General features: G+C 43.7%; 1 protein-coding gene across 1 annotated transcript; it reads left to right on the top strand.

The window, feature by feature from the left end:
* Window positions 1–6924: 6924 nt before the first annotated feature.
* On the top strand, window positions 6925–8611 carry LOC4345841 (mitochondrial uncoupling protein 5). Its single transcript, XM_015795404.3, has one exon. The coding sequence runs from the start codon at window positions 7404–7406 to the stop codon at window positions 8385–8387; it is 984 nt and encodes a 327-aa protein (XP_015650890.1). The 5' UTR covers window positions 6925–7403; the 3' UTR covers window positions 8388–8611.
* The last annotated feature ends 9140 nt before the right edge of the window (window positions 8612–17751 follow it).

Below are 17751 nucleotides of genomic sequence, written 5' to 3'. Positions count from 1 at the left end.
GGTGCCCTCTCAAGTTGACTTCCTCAACGGAAGAAAGCTTTGGAGCATCAGCGGTGTTTACTTTTCAACGTTGCCACTGATGGAGTAGCACTTGTGCAGTTTGTGCGTCACTGCCTGCCACCTCTAGTTGACATCTGGGCCTGGTCAAGAAGTAAACAATACGGTTAGCTTGAAGCAATTTCGCTCTCTTTACAACTACTACTGTTTACTTTGAAGTTTGAAACAAGAAGCATTTGTACTACTGTACTACTGCTGCTAGTATGCTTTCACGGCGTGTTGGCTTTTCCTGGAGTAGAACATCTGGAAGACCGGACCAGATCAATATTCAACACCGTTTAAAGAGTAGAATAGCTCAATCGTGCGTCCACACTCCACAGTCCACATTAACCAGGCGGTCATTATGCTCTGTTTTTGTATGGATGATTGATATAGATTATTGGTGGTTATTTGTGGGAATAAAACCAAAACTTAGTATAGAACAAGTGATTTAAACAATGGTTTTGTAGAATGTTTTTAGAGAAAAGAACCATGCTATACATAGGAGCTATTCGGCTGCCCTTTATCACAACCGTGTAGGCTGCAACTGCGAGTCGATAACAGTGGTTTGTGCCCTCCCTTAGCTGAAGCACAGCCGCAGCAATGCTGTAGCAACACCCACCGAATTGGCTCGTAATTGTTTTTAAAAAGCCACTATCGGCCCGTAGAGAATCAGCCTAGCATGGAAATAAAAGTTAAAAGGAAAAGGTAAAGCAGAGAAGCCAAACCACCATTCTTGGACGTGTTCATCTCCACTAGCCGTGGAGCTCGGTTTCTTTAACGGCTAAATTCAACTTTTTTGTGGTGCTTGACACCCCTAAGCTCTGCTGGACTTGCTGGCCTGTAGCCCAGGACCGGACCAGGGTAAACCACACTGAACTAGTCCAAAAAGCAACGCAAAGAAACCACCACAAAACGCACCCAACTCGACCCGTATTATTTATTTATTAGTGGAAAATAAAGCACAGATTTGGCCTCACACTCCCACAAGTCACCCCCCAGGTTAGGACAGCAGTTATTGCTGATCGTGCCATCTTAGGCTAGGCGGCCGGCTGGTTCGTTCGCTGGCCGATCGAGTAACAGCAGTCACCACTCACTCCATCACTGGACAGAGGCTTTACTCCGATCCAGCCCGCACCAGCTGCAACCTGAGAGTAGCTCGCGCCCCAATTTCCCCGGAAAACCCACCGGGCGCACGATCGACCCGCGCACGCGTCTGCGCCACGCGTTGCGTTCCCAGTTTTTCTCACCGGTGCGGATGCGTGCGGTGGAGTCCACGCACAAGCGGACGCGGCGACGCGCGATGCCGACGTCGCCGTCCCGCGCGCGGAGACGGGTGGTGGTGCGGTGGTGGATTTAGGGGCTGTTTGGATTTTTGTTTCAGTTTACCAAACTTCTCTAACTAAGATGTGGCATGCCACAATTTATGTGGCTAAGAAATTCTTGGTCACAAGTTAGACAAATGTTGGCAAAGATATATACCTATGATAAGTGTGTTCACAAAATTAAAAAGTGTGGTATGATAAATATGTGCTCAAAGTAGCTTGCCAAAGTTGTGGCAAAGTATGGTCACCATCCAAATAACCCCTAGCTTCCTTCGTCGGGGCAACTCGACAACTGGTGTGTTGCGGGCTGTGGCTGTGCACGAACCGGCTATTAATACGTGCAATGAGACACACCGTGACAAGATGCTCTCGGTGCTCCGTATCTGGGAGGGTTAACGTACACGTCGCGAGCGTCTCCATCAACGGTCCCGCAGGGAGATAATTTAAAGACTATGTAAATTTGGCATACTATTAAAAAAATGTTGGTAGGGTAAAATTATTTAGTTAATATTTGAATTGCTGCCAATATAAAGCCAAATTCTGATAGTATAGTGAAGAAACTTTTAGAATATGACTAAATATAGTACTCCCAAATATTTGATCTCAATCCAAAGTAACACACATACTATTAAATTTGCTAATAAATTGGTAAGATATGTTTTTTAAATCAAACCAAAATGGCCCTTAAGGTCATGTTGCCACAATGCCAATTTTAACCTTATAAAATTTTAGTATTATCAAATTTTAATAGAGCAACAAACTAAACATACTTCAATCATTATAACCTTAGCAAAATTTGGTAGTTTTAGTAGTTTTCTCTTTTAAAAGCCTACCAAATTTTGATAAATGTATCAAATCAAATAAAGCCAATGCTACCAAAATTTAATAATGCCAAAATCTATCAAAATCCAGTATGGTTAATTTGGATAACAAAGTTAACAAGCCTTAACTATTTGCTACTTTTAGACATGATAATTAACTACTTCCTCTGTTCCATAAAAAACCAACACATTACTGGATTTGATATATCCTAGTAATATGAATCTAGACATGCATATGCCCAGATTTATTGTACTAGAATATATCTCATACAGTCCTAGATTCATTTTTTTTTTGGCGGAGGGAGCATATACCATTGGATTCATATGTCATACATACATAAACGATTCACAAGTTATTGGCATAGGAAAAGCAAATAGTTAAACATCAAGTTTGAGAGGAGGAAAAGAGAAGATTGAGAAGATACCCAAAACGAGAAGAGCCATTAGTGTATGATTAATTAAATATTAATTATTTTAAACTTTAAAAATATATTAATATGATTTTTAAAGTAAATTTTTTATAGAAATTTTTTTAGAAAAACACGTTTAGTAGTTCGGAAAGCGTGCACGTGAAAACAAAACAAACAAACTCACCTCCCACAAACGCAGCTCATGAGAAAAAAAAACGACTAGAAATGTAAAAGGCTGTGTAGCCAGGACGCCTCTCTTTTCAGACGAAGAGCGATAGAGTTGTGTCTCGGTGCGAAACGGTCATTTGGTTGACAAATCGTCGTATGGACACGCTGAGAGGGGTGAATTATTTGGTGCAAAGGAACAGCTTTGATCGATACTACTATTAATAAATTAGACTTGGACATGGCAACGCGTTCGACAAGGAAACCGTGGCGGCAAGCCAAGCCGGCCACAGGCGGCAGGCAGACGTACCCTTCGTATAGAAAATTGCTTGCTCGTTCCGCTTTGGGTGGTGTTTGGATACATGATTTAAATTTAGTCTCTATATTTAGACACTAATTTAGAGTATTAAATATAGACTATTTACAAAACTAATTATATAAATAAAAGTTAATTTAAATTTTTAAGCCTAATTAATCCATAATTAGAGAATGTTTACTGTAGCATCATATAGGCTAATCATAGATTAATTAGGTTTAATAGATTCGTCTCGCGAATTAGTCCCAGATTATGAATAGGTTTTATTAATAGTTTACATTTAACATTTATAATTAGTGTCCAAACATCCGATGTGATAGGGACTTAAAAGTTTTTAGTCCTATGTAAAGAGGGTCTCAGGCAAGTCATCACGTAATCAGCGTGTTACTCCGATGGCTTGAAGCAAGAGAGGTTTCATTAGCGAAAATAACTACGGCTTCAAGCAACAGAAATGGCCTGAAAGGTCGTTAATGTCCTGAGTTTAACTAATACTTTTCCTTGAGGGGTGTTGAGCCTGACTGCCTGAGATCAGTATTCTCAAACGCAGTGTGTGCCTGGCACTCTGGCAGATGTACTCCAGGCTCCAGCATTCACCATCGTGAAATAGTCAATCATGGATACACGTTGCCTTTAGCCCTCCTTTTCTAAGTCAAAGTCTTTTCGGTTACGGAAAAATTAACCAATTTCTAGAGAAAAAAAATCCTCTTATTGTTTTTCTTTTCGTGGGTCCTCTGATCAACCAATCGACCGTGCAGCAGCATGCAATGTACTGTAGTGGCTACCATAGCTGATCAGGCCCACTTGTAAGCCAGAGAACTAAAGAGACGTTATAGAAGGAGAAAGTAATTTTAGGATAAAAAATACTCTCTCCGTTTCAGGTTATAAGACTTTTTAGCATTGCCCACATTTATATAGATGTTAATGAATCTAGTTATATATGAATATGGATGACGCTAGAAAGTCTTGTAATATGAAACGGAGAAAGTATATATTTTCACTTATAGTGGTTCAAAAGTTAAAGCTTGAAGATTAAAAAAAAGATAAAAAAAATTACCTGAATTGGATTCTAGGACCTGTTCAGATTGCTACCGAAATGAACCTTTTCAAAATTTGACAATACCAAAATTTGGACAAGTTAACAATATTACCAGATTTTAATATTACCAAATTTTGATAGGATAGATTAAATGTTTTGTTACCAAAATTCTTTAGGCAGTACCAATATTTGATAACAAACTAAATTTATTAACATATTTATTAATTTTACTAAAAATAATATGGTTCAAAATGCCATCAATCTGAATAGTTGTTCAAAATGGCATCAATTCCTACACGCACGATATGCCCACCATAGAGTACGCATTTCATCAATTCCTACACGCACGATATGCCCACCATAGAGTACGTATTTCCCGTAGGGAGGTCGAATTTCAACTGGCAGACCGGCAATAGTAGAGGACGATTTTCGGTGGAGTAAAAAAGGACTGGATATTTTCCGTGGAGCAAAATAGGGCTGGATCTTCACTGTTTGTCCTCGCCGCGAATACATCGTTCCCATCCAGCCGCTGAACCGCACAGCTCACCCCAGCCACTCACCCAGTCACCACTCACCACTAGGATGAAAACGGATCGGATACGGTCGAAAACTAGCTTTATTATATTCGTTTTCATATTTTTTTCTCGGAATCAGAAACCCGGATATGAAAACGGAATCGAATATTATCGAATACAGATACGAAGCGAATACGAATCAAAACGAATACGGTAACGAATATTAATCGGAACATAAAAGCCCCTCAAACCGACCTTCACAAATCAACGAATAAATATAACTCGTTATTTTTTCTAATAGAACATATCAACATTTTCAAATTTTAGTGTTAATAATTTTGTTGTATTCGATTTTTTGGTTGAGGGAGACGATTCAATCAAGAGTAAGACATTACGATGCTATTATTGTGTTCTAAAATTATGTTCTATCGAGTTATTGTGTTCTTACTGCTATTATTTTGGCCATATTTTCTTGTGACTTTGTTTTATCAAGTAAAAAATTTGAATTTCAAAAAATAGCAACTTCAAATAATATTTTGAAGCAGTAAATAATTTCAACTGAAAAAGTTATGAATATAAAAGTTGTAGAACTCGTCAAGAGCTACAACTTTTATTTTAGTCATTTCTTCATCCGACCAAGTGATAGTAATATTGTTTATAAAATTTGCATATCTCTCTTATATCTTATGAAACCATATACAAGATATGTAAATTTTGTAAACAATGTTACTATAACTTTGTCGGATGAAAAAATGACTAAAATAAAAGTTGTAGATCTTGATAAGTTATACAACTTTGTTGTTGGTGACTTTTTCAGTTGAAATCATTTAGTATTTGAAAATGTTGTTTGAAGGTGTCATATTTTGAAATCCAAATTCAAACTATTTAAACAAAGTCATATAGAAAAATAACCCAAACAAAAGTTGTTGATCTCGATGAGTTATACAACTTTGTTGTTGACAACTTTTTCCATTTGAAATCATTTACTACCCGAAAAATTATTTGAATTTCTTATATTTTAAAATTCAAAATTTATATAGTTCAATCAAACTCGGATGAAGAAATGACCAAAATAAAATTGGTAGATCTCAATAAATTCTACAACTTTGTTTTTGATAACTTTTTCACATGAATTCATTTAGTATCATAAAATTTAATTCGAAGTTGAGGGAGGACATATAGACTTAATAGCTAATTCTTAGGCCCGTTGGCCCATTTAGATGGAGGGATATATAAACCTAACCCTAGTTTCTCCCACACCTCCCAATCTCCTCCCAGCCGCCACCCTTTCCTCCCGGCTCCCGCGACCACCACGGGGGCGGGGCCCGCGTGCGGCGGACGGCGACGGCGACGACGGGGGCGGGGCCGCGTGCGGCGGACGGCGACGGCGACGTCGGGGGCAGGGCCTCGTGCGGCGGACGGCAGGGGCTCGGCGGCGCGAGGCGACGACGTGCAGCGAACGGCGACAAGCGGAACCAGCCGCGCCGGCCTCGGGGCGGCCGGGTCGTGGCGACGGCGGGAACTCGACAGCACGAGGCGACGGCGTGTGGCGGACGGCGACGCCGGACTCGGGGCGGCCGGATCCGGGGTCGACAGCCCAGCAGTTGCGGGATTCGACGTCGTGAGGCGACGGCGACGGATGGGGCTCGGCGGCGCGAGGGGACGACGTGCGGCGAACGGTGACGAGCGGATCCGGCGTGCGACGTGCGACGGTGTGCGGCGGACGGCGACGAGCGTTTTTCGATGTTTGTTAATTTGGATTTTGTTGTTTATTTTGATTCGGATATCTGGCAAAAAAAGGTCGGATAGTTTCCGACCGAATCCAATTTCCGACGGATACCATCGCTACTGTATTCGAATTTGTATCCGAGAAAAACTATCCGAATTCGTATCCGAATCCGAGAATATCCGAAAAAAATTCGACCGCAACAATCCGCATCCGAAAAACCGGGATCGGAACTCAGAAATTATCCGTACCACTTTCATCCTACTCACCACCAGCAAGCAAGGCATCCTGTTCCCAGCTATACTTGCCTACTATTCCCTTCCTTCTTTTGCCCGCCTCGACCCCAATACGCCGCAAAAAAAACTTTCCGAGCAGACACACAAGGAAACCCGAAACCCACCCCCCCCCCCCCCCCAAGCGAGTCATCTGCCGTCCATCCTCACCAACGGACGGCCCACGACGCGTCCAAACCACGGAATAATTAGGGCAAACCCAACAAGAGCCCTGTCCGCCCACGCGCCGTCATACTCGCCCCCCCTTCCCCTTTTCTCATCCTCCTCTCCGCGTCAAGTCCAAGCGACCACCAGAGATCTCTCTCGCGGGGCGGCCAGGTCCTCCCCATCCCGCGGCCACCACCCACCTCCGAATCTGCCTTCCCCAGAACCACCGCGACCCCTCTTTCTTTCCTTCTTCCTCCTCCTCCTCGTGCCGTCTCCAAGCTCCCTCCAGCTTGCGAGGCGAACTATAAATAGCGGCTTGGGAGCCTCTTCCTCTGCCAAGACGCAGCAAACAAACAGCACATCGGAAGCCAAGCCCCAGGAAAGAGGAACGCACGAGCAGCATATGTCACAGAGGGCCAGCGTCCCACACTCCTCCTCCATAGCCTTCGCCCTCCATTCCCATCTCCTCGTCTCCAGTGAGATGTGCCCCAGCTCCTATTGGCAGCAATAGGAATAGAAAAGATTGCTCCTTTCTTTTGAGCTTTCTTGCAATTTTGGTCTTCTTTCCTTTTGATTTGGTTTCTTTCCGTCCGATTTGTGAAGAGGAGGAGCAATGGGGTTCAAGGGATTTGTGGAGGGTGGCATCGCGTCCATCGTCGCTGGGTGCTCGACGCACCCGCTCGATTTGATTAAGGTGAGGATGCAGCTGCAGGGGGAGGCGTCGGCGGCGGCGGCGGCGGTCGCGCCGGCGCAGGCGGCGCTGCGGCCGGCGCTGGCGTTCCACGCGGGGCAGGCCGTGGCGATCCCGCATGACGTGATTGCGCCGCCGAGGAAGCCCGGGCCGATAGCCGTCGGCGCGCAGATCCTGCGGGCGGAGGGCGCGGCGGGGCTCTTCTCCGGCGTGTCGGCCACCATGCTGCGCCAGACGCTCTACTCCACCACCCGGATGGGGCTCTACGACATACTGAAGAAGAAGTGGACCCAGGAGAACGGCGGCGTGCTGCCGCTCCACCGCAAGATCGCCGCTGGGCTCATCGCCGGCGGGGTCGGCGCCGCCGTGGGGAACCCGGCCGACGTCGCCATGGTGCGGATGCAGGCCGACGGGCGGCTCCCGCTCGCCGAGCGCCGGAACTACCGCAGCGTCGGGGACGCCATCGGCCGGATGGCGCGCGACGAGGGCGTCCGCAGCCTGTGGCGCGGGTCGTCGCTGACGGTGAACCGCGCCATGATCGTCACGGCGTCGCAGCTGGCCACCTACGACCAGGCCAAGGAGGCCATCCTGGCGCGCCGCGGCCCCGGCGCCGACGGGCTGGGCACGCACGTCGTGGCCAGCTTCGCCGCGGGGCTCGTCGCCGCCGCGGCGTCCAACCCCGTGGACGTGGTGAAGACGAGGGTGATGAACATGAAGGTGGCGCCCGGCGCGCCGCCGCCCTACTCCGGCGCCATCGACTGCGCGCTCAAGACGGTGCGGTCGGAGGGCGTCATGGCGCTGTACAAGGGGTTCATCCCCACCGTGTCGCGCCAGGGCCCCTTCACCGTCGTGCTCTTCGTCACGCTCGAGCAGGTGCGCAAGGTCTTCAACGGCGTCGAGTTCTAAAGGCCACCGCCACGATGATGACGACGAACAATCCACCTCTAGTATTACTTCTGCTAGTACTACCTCTGCTGCTGATGCTGCTGCTATGAATAATTACTACTACAGCCTGGTTGAGAGATTGTACCTTAGCCTGCCTCCCCATGGCATATGTTCCTTCTGTTCCTGCATTCGAACGAATTTGGATGGATTTGATCAAAAACTTCAATGGAATCCGCATTTTTAAATTTCTTGTGTTTAAAACGTTTCCAGTGTCTCATATTATTTCGTCAGTAATACAGTAACCTCCAAGCATGTTGGATCTTGGAACGTGGCAACCTCAAGCCCTCAAAGCTTAAACTGAATTGAATATTCCATCTCGGTATTTTTAGATGCAGTGCACACAACCAAGACCAAGGTGATCTAGTAGTGTTTGAAACAGACAAGAACTATTCTCAAACGCAATTGAATAATCAATCAACAACCACCCTCCCCCAGTTCGACCCTACTCAATGATGATGGAGTAAATTGCTAATCTAAAAATCATAGGATTCCGCGTGTGCGAGTGAGTTCCGCTAATTCAGCAGCAACCAGTAACCAGAAACGTGTCTCTCGCGCCGTTAAACATTTGGGCAGGACAGTGACGTGCATGTTCCTGGCCATAGGAGGCTTGGGGATTGGGACCTGGGGGTATGGCAGTGACATTTCTTCTTTTTTCCCCTCTTGTATGATTGCATCTTTGTATCTAAATCATGTGTCCATGTTCACGCTGCAAAACAAAATGTCACCACCACGCTTGGTAGTGGATACCGATGCAAATCACACAAGCCTATAACAATGGTGGTAAGTGCAGCCATGACATAAGCGCTTTGCTGTCAATTAGTACAAGGTTAGTACCAACTAAACACGAACAGCACAGGAGCCGTTCGCCAATGCTTTGTCTGCACAATGGATGCCAACTTTGGCCTTGTCAGCAACAGAACAAGTGCAGGAACTTTAAAAGGCTAGACAAGATATCCGCTGTAACAAATTGGATCCACCTACGGACCTACCAACCAGCAACAGGCAAATTTGGCCGATCCGGCGATGACCTACTTTGAAACACGCTAGTTTTAGGCAGCGTTCGTTCTGGGAGATTGGAGGTAGAATGCACATCGTTTTCCGCGTGCACGCTTCCTAAACTATTAAACGGTGTGTTTTTTGTAAAAATTTTTTATAGGAATGTTGCTTTAAAAAATTATATTAGTTCATTTTTTAAATTTGAAATAATTAATACTCAATTAATCATACACTAATAGCTCACCTCGTTTTGTGTATCTCCCAAATCTTCTCTATCTCCCCTTTCTCAAACACAGCCTTAAATGCCAATGCTTTTTTAAGACATGCTTTTTAGATGGACTCGAGACACGTCTGAAACACTATAGTTTCTAATTCTGAAATTTCACAGGACATAGGGAAGATTCATGTGTTACAAACAAGGACTTTGCATCAGAGCTTTCTAGTCAGTAATAAAAAAAATAAATTGCATCAATTGCAGCAGAGGTTAAAATCTGTACTAGTTTTGCAAATATAACTGGTAGTCATATCACATCTTAGAAGAAAATGTAGACGAGGTTAGCTATTCACCTTTTGTGCGGAGTTTGAGCAGAAACCAGTTGTTTCTCTTGAGAAATCACATGATTGTCCTTCAAGCACAGCATCCTGGTTCAAATTTAGCCTTTAAGCTTTGGCTTCCCAACCTTGCATGCAAACTTGTTCTGAATCATGCTGAACAGGAAACACATAGCGTCGATTTAGATGCAAAGGACTACTTCTTGGACATGTAACAAGCAACAGAAAATTGTCTGTCAACTTGCATTAGCCAATTGTGGGAATTAAAAAAAAAAGCAAAAGAAACAAGCGGCAACTGATGACATCATACCAAATTGACCGGTACCATAAGAATATGCACAACGAAAGCAGTTTGAGACATGATGGACTGATTTTCCAGATGCATTTGCAGGACATTAGCAGCAGTGTTTTGATCGGCCATACCTTTTTGGAACTCTTACAGTAAATTTAGATCAACAGCTTTTCGGAGTCATCAAGAATATTTAGGATCTCACTGACATGCCTTATTAACAACCCATTTTCACGTCAGTGTGGTTGGAGGCCATTAAACTCAGTAGAGACCTGCCGCAAGTGCAGTTTTGCAACCCCACCTGCAATACATCCCGGCACCTGAGCCCTGAAAATTACATTGTCTTGCTTACTTAAAGAACAAGAAAATGATCGTCATTCTTTGATGCATGTGAACTGAGAGGCATATTATCAAGGAGGTTAACTTTAACCTCTTGCCCTAATAGGTTCAAGTCCTAGGATCAACTTGGATGACCATCTCATTTTTAATTGAATGACAATATTCACATTATCCAAGCCAGTTTTTCTTTTACTCTTTATCGTTTCAATAAAAGAAGATTCTGGAAGCACAATATTACCTCCCACAGTCCCACTAGAGCAATCATGCCCATCACTCAACATCAGAAAATATGTCAAACTCAACATATATAACAGTGTCAGCTTGATAAACAGCTTGCTTCGGTAAGTGGCATATTATCCTGCATATGACAGTATTTCATGACATATTACGTCATATAAGTTATGGCCAGGCTGTACTACAAATATCCATTTATCAAGCTCTAATCAGTTCAAGCTAGAAGGTGGCACTGGCCAGTAGCAATTTCATACAAATGGTAAATGTAAGCTTGTTAGCAAAAGATTATATATATATATATTGTTTAATAGGAGCATGAGATTGATATTTAGGCATGAACTCTCTCTAGTCTCATTTGGACAAGAATATGATTGATGTAGATCATGTAAAACCAATAAAACAGTGATTCAGAAATCAAATGATGGTGACCACGAACCTACAACTGGTCCTGTATCAATTTGATTTATCTGAAAATTCTACAACTATTCTGGTGTTAAGTGGATGCTGATTGCTCAAGAAATTAGGTATACGCAAATATCTGAAAAATGGAGGGCCACAAGTCTCTAGTCTACAGCATAATTGGAGTGGGCTTCACAAATATTTAACTGTGATATATTTCCACTAAATTGCCTAAAAAGGAAATTGTTTCATTATTGCCAATTTGATGCTAATAAATTTTGGCCAAATTAAAGTGTCATGTCACAACATAACTCCAATATGCCTCAATAAATCTTTGCAACTGTTAGAAAATTGGCTACATAATGTATTTACTCTTATCCACATAAGTAGGCATTCTATGTGCGAACCAGTAAAAACAGAGTTCACACCACAGGTCCATTGCCTACCATTTTGATGAAGGATAGAGATGTGTACCTAAATAATTACTGAATGGTTTCCCTGCCAACTCCAACTGAATTTCTTTGTACTTGAGAGCCAATCATGATCCTTGACTGGTTCTATCATTCCACTCCACGATCATGATAACATGATGTTGAAGATGGAACATGCATGATGCATCAGTAAGGTTAAAAATCTGTGCATTTGCGGAAATACCAGAAAGGGACTGATACTCTAGGATTCTAGTTTCTACAATACAACTTTGAAACAGGTGCTTCTCATCTCAACACAGGTAGGGGCTTCAAAGAAGCATACTGAAATGAGAAGGATAAATTACGCAATACAAGTCAAATTTAACTTTGAATAAAAGAAGCGTCAAGTTTTACCTTCAGCAGGAACATATGTGAGAAATCTACCAGATTATAGGTGCAGGTTCTGCAATCATGAGAACATAAAGCTTCCTATTAGTTGGTACAACTATAACAGAATTCTGAAGTTTGCATCTTGCACTTTTGCAGACACTTGAAGGATCACACTATTTGGGCTAAAATTGGCCTCCACAACTTGTTACCCGATTGGACTTGGCCCATTAAAATGTTTTTTCAGTTGCCAGGAACCCAGACTGGTAAGAAGATGGAACATGCATGAAGCATTAGTAAGGTTAAAAATCTGTACATTTGCGGAAATACCAGAAAGGGAATGATACTCTAGGATTCTAGTTTCTACAATACAACTTTGAAACAGGTGCTTCTCATCTCAACACAGGAAGGGGCTCCAAAGAAGCATACTGAAATGAGAAGGATAAATTACACAATACAAGTCAAATTTAACTTTGCATAAAAGAGGCGTCAAGTTTTACCTTCAGCAGGAACATGTGTGAGAAATTTACCAGATTATAGGTGCAGGTTCTGCAATCATGAGAACATAAAGCTTCCTATTAGTTGGTACAACTATACCAGAATTCTGAAGTTTGCATCTTGCACTTCTGCAGACACTTGAAGGATCACACTATTTGGGCTAAAAATTGGCCTCCACAACTTGTTACCCTATTGGACTTGGCCCATTAAAATGTTTTTTCAGTTGCCAGGAACCCAGACATCCAGACAAAAGATCGTAATCTTTTCCTGTCTTACACCAACCTGTTACTTAACAACTATTCAACATTTCTAAGACATGTTGCAATATTTTTTTATCAGCTACAACTTTCCTAGGTAGGCAAGCTGACACTTATTCGAAGAGTTCTCACATGTTAATACCATAAAGTCAAACAAACCCCTTAAATAGGTCAGAAGTAGAGAGAAAAAGGTTAATCTTATTTCAACTTTTCACCTAAAAGCCAGAGCACACGTGGTAATTTGTGTGCAACTGTGCTATGGGTATGCAAACAAACAAAAGCCATGCACATCAAATAGCAAATTACTCAGTGATACAAATTTTATTCGTAATGCCATCTGTTACTTTCAATAATTCAAGGCACTCTACTTAACCTTAGAAGACTCCCTTATGCTAATTCTGCAATTTCAGAATGGTTACAGCAATGTGGGCACCATGGTTTGATTATGCCAAAGACATACTGGTGACTGGTGAGTTCTGTACTGGCCATAAGCATAGCTTCTCAACATTACTACCTAGAAGGCCATTATGGTACATAAGTTGAATAGTACTGTACCAGTTTATGGTAGTATTAAACTGGTCAAGAATATTTCAGACTTCTATTCTATTGGCATTCATATTCGCATGTACTAGAGATTAAAAAATTAGCCATATTGAAGGTGGCTGCAAAGTTTCAAACAAAAAAAAAGGTGGCTGCAACCTGCAATTATAGCAGATTAATATTGGAGGATGATATTCAAGAGCAAATTCAAAATAGGTACGTCAGCATAAGAAAAGAAGTGCATTATTGTGCAACAACCTTATGTTGGTAGCACCTGACAAGAAAGCAGCTGGTGTATTTGGTACTTGTAAAGAATAATGGAAGCTTCAATCTTGGCGCAAACCAAGTTTCAAACCTGGCGCAAACAGTGTGTGTTTTCAGAAAAAAAAAACGTTTTATATAATTAGCAAAAACATAAACGTTTCACATCCTCCAGGCTACAAGAAATGCTTGCAGCGGTATTCAAAGGGGTACCATCAAGTGTATCCATGTGCACACGCTGAAGTGCACAATAACATAATGAAGAAAACAATCAAATTGACAACCATGTGGAAAAGCTATTTCCTAAATCAAAAGGCCGGGGTACTGCCAAAAGGATCTGTGGGTTTTTCTGCTCAAGTGCAAACTGATTATAGTTAACCTATCAACTTCTCTGTCAAAGCTCTACCTTTTTGATAAATAATAAAGAAGCTCTGGTGACTTCCAAAAAGAGTCCTAGACTACTAGTTATCTAGTAGGATTCTAGGTCAAAGCTGAATTCACAATGTAATGTGACTTTAGAATGGCATGTCTTCATTGAACAGACTAGGACCACTAAGAAAGAACAACCGTCCTTCACATTGCTCAGAATAACTAAACCAGGAATGAGGTTTTAATAGCCGACGTTCTTTTTCTATCAATGCCAGTCTGGATTGAGGTAACTTTTAATCAAAAGAAGAACTCTAACATGCCTAGAATCCATCCCAAAGAAAGGAATGACGACCTCATGCCTCAAACTGATACACCACCCACCATCAATATTCAATTCTTCCCATCAGGCGTCGGAGCTGTGAGAGGCATATCCCACCTAAACAACACCTTACACCTACAGCACGATGACCCAATTCATAAACCCCCCAAGGCCCCAACTCCCCCCATCTCCAGGACGCGAACGCGCTTGACCCTACTGCCGCATTACATCGAACACCTAGCGTGCGCCCCGCCCGCCACAACTCCACCCACCTATCCGCACATGCGGCGCGCGGGCAGCCGAGTAAATCGCCCCGCCCCCGCATCCCCGAACAACCGCCATCGCTGCTGGTTTAAGCACATTTGATGCATCGGTGGTCCTCGCGCCTGGCCCGCGTGCGCGCGAAAAGGGACCGCGACCGAATCTCTCTGGCTTCTCTAGTAAAGTTGGTGGATGATCCGGAGATTAATAAACATTTAAACAATTGGGATCGAGGTCGGTGGTAGGATGGGTTGGGTAGCCCTGGTAGGAGTTGACCGATCGATCGATCGATCCAATAAACAACTGTTTGACTTGGGGAAATTAAAGGAGAGGAGAGGAAGAGATCGTGCGTGCAAAATGTGATGCGGCGGAGTCCAAAACTAGTCGCCTGGGTTGGTTAGGGCGACTAGTCCCGATAGGAACAGCAAGCGGTGGAGAGAATGGCGGGTAGGGGGTGAAACGATCACCTTGTTTGTGGCCGCCGACGCTGCCGGCGGCGATGTCGGCGGCCGGATCGGAGAATCAGCCGTGGTGGCGTGGTGTTGGTGGACGACTGGTAGACGGTAGTGGCGGGAAGGCGGAGCAGATAATGAATTGTGTTTAGGGCAAATTTGAATTAAGACAATTGAATATTATTATCCAATTGTAGTGTAAATTAAGGCAAATTGAATAATATTATTATCCTACAGTCTGCAAATTAAGGCAAATTTGAATTCACCTATCCGGTTATCAAATTGTACTATAAAAGAATATTGTTAAGACGAAATCGGATAGGTGACACTGGTACTTTTATAAATTTGAATTGATCTATTATCGTTAAGGTTTCTGTCAATATCTTGCTCCCGATTATTTCTTCTCTATCTCCGGCGCGCATAGTACAAAATGATTGTCATAGCGGCTGATGGCATGGATGGCCGTGGAGAAGCAGAGTGGCGCAAGCGCATCGCAGCGATGTGGGGGCTCGAGCTCACCTGGCGAGGCAACGATGTACGGACTTAAGCTCCCAAGGGCGACATCGATGCGGCTTTGAGAGGCAGACAAAGCTCGGTCACACTGAAGGACAATAGTGATAGTGGTTGCTGGAGCGAGCTCCTAATAGCGATGGCAATACAACTTGGAGAGGTTAAGGGGAGCTCGATGACAGTGAGTAGAGGCGATTGTGGTTGCTAGGACGTCAGTGCATCCCGTTCTGCCTCGTCGTCCTCTTGCCATTGTCGGATCCCTTGCCTCCTCCAACAACTCCTGGATCTCCTCCTGTCACACCTCTTCCACCTGTCGCTGTCAAATCTCGTCTTTATCATGTCTACTCTGGTCGCCATTGTTGGATCCCTTCCCGTCCATCTGTCGCTGGCCACCTCAAGAGGAAGAAGTTACATGCTTTGACAGCTATTGCACGTTTCTTATTTTAGAATAGTGAAGTGACACAAATATACTTTCAATTTTGTTAGTGACATTTTTCTAATACAATGTTTCAGTGGCATGATCAAATTTACCCTCTTGTTTACGATGAAGTCTACTAATCGGACAAAAAAATAATGAATGAACATTCAATTAAAGGATATATGATAGATTATCTTATTCTACATTAATATTTAGAGGGTAACGGAGTTAAAAGTTATTTTAAATACTATCCCAAGAATGTATGTATTTTTTTATGGAAATGCTAAATACCGGGATACCGTTTGCTAGCGTTCAGGACGGGATCTTCTCCCAGCCTCACACAGCTACAGATAAGAATGGTGTGGAGACAACCAGGTTCCACGGCAGCCATTGCAGTAGAGACAGTCTATTTCACGCGAGGTTGCGGCATGGCGTCTGTCGCCGTAGGTTGTGGGCGTCGCCGTCGTGCTGCTCAGCTACTCACGCCAACTGAGGACGGCGATGGCGCGTGGGGCTTGGCCGCCGTTGCTGAATCGAAGAGAGGTGCCGTGTTGAGGAGCAGCGCGAGCTCGACATCGGAGCTGATGGATGTGGGTTGTCACGACGATCGGGGATAGAGCTATCGTCGAAGTGGATAGACGCGGAGCAAGGAGGACACAGCCGCTGGCGATGAGCTCCGACATGGCATGGACGGTGGAGGATGCGGCCATCAGTGACGAGCTTCGGCGTGGGGCCTGGATGACGGAGAGGACACGACCGCCGCCACTGAGCTCCGACGTGGCGTGGACGGTGGAGGATGCAGCCGCCGGCGACGAGCTCCGGCGTGAGACGTGGACGATGGGACCACCGGCGACAATGCCTTGGTGCCCGGCTCCTGATACCTCGCAAGTATCACCTAATACGTGGTAAGAATCGCTTGATACTTGACAGGTATAACCTGATACTTTGCAAGTATCACCTGATACGTGGTAGGAATCGCCTGATACCTTCTAGGTATCACATGATATCTCGCAAATATCGCCTGATACTGGTTAGGTATCAGGACATGATACCTCAGAGGTATCAGGACCTGATAACTAATTGGTATCATTCTGTCCTAACGGGATTCCGTTGAATAGCAGCCCCGTTTTTAAGAAATCATGAATCCTACAAACTTAGCGAATATAAACATGATATAATCTATGATATGTAAGTGGAAAAGAACGAAGAAATTTGAATAATTTTTTTTCTCATAAAAGAATGAATTTGAATAGGGTTGACATCATGTCATCACTCTTAATGTCTTTTTCCCCTATGATGCAAGTTTCACCTATTCGTGAATTATCAAGACATAACAATGCGATATACTAATCTTCAGGTCATGATAATATATTATTTGACTCACGAATGGTGCCAACTCCATGGACGGCATAATGTATGAACTAGCCAGCTAGGTATATTTAGTTTGGCACACAGTTTCAAACCCAGCCGCAACAAATTCTTTCGTTATCTTCTCCATGCAACAAAGAACAAAACAGAAGGAATCAGCTAACTTAAAATACAATCAAGCATGGAGGAGAAAACGTGTGTCGCCATCATCTGACGGTCGCAGGTTAGCGATGGAAATATGGAATTATCTGAAACCTTTTCTTCCTGAGCCAGAATTCTGTACGCAAGTAATAAAAAACTTCAGGCGATTAGCCCCCAACCAATGCTCTCTCGCACTTAGCTGATGGACCACATAAGCATTAGCATATCAAAGAAAAGTGTTTATCTGTCCCAGAATGGCAAGAGAACAAAAAAACTGAAGGAACTTGGCAACAAAAAGGGGCAAAATGCATCCGGTGAGCTTTAC

Source organism: Oryza sativa, chromosome 8, assembly GCF_034140825.1.
Source record: "Oryza sativa Japonica Group chromosome 8, ASM3414082v1".
In the NCBI taxonomy this organism is placed as follows: Eukaryota; Viridiplantae; Streptophyta; class Magnoliopsida; order Poales; family Poaceae; genus Oryza; species Oryza sativa.
Note: the sequence above shows the minus strand (reverse complement) of the source record. Positions and strands in the feature narration are given on the sequence as shown.

Coding starts and splice junctions, on each gene's coding strand:
- LOC4345841 (XM_015795404.3), top strand. CDS start 7,404: ATGGGGTTCAAGGGATTTGTGGAGGGTGGCATCGCGTCCATCGTCGCT.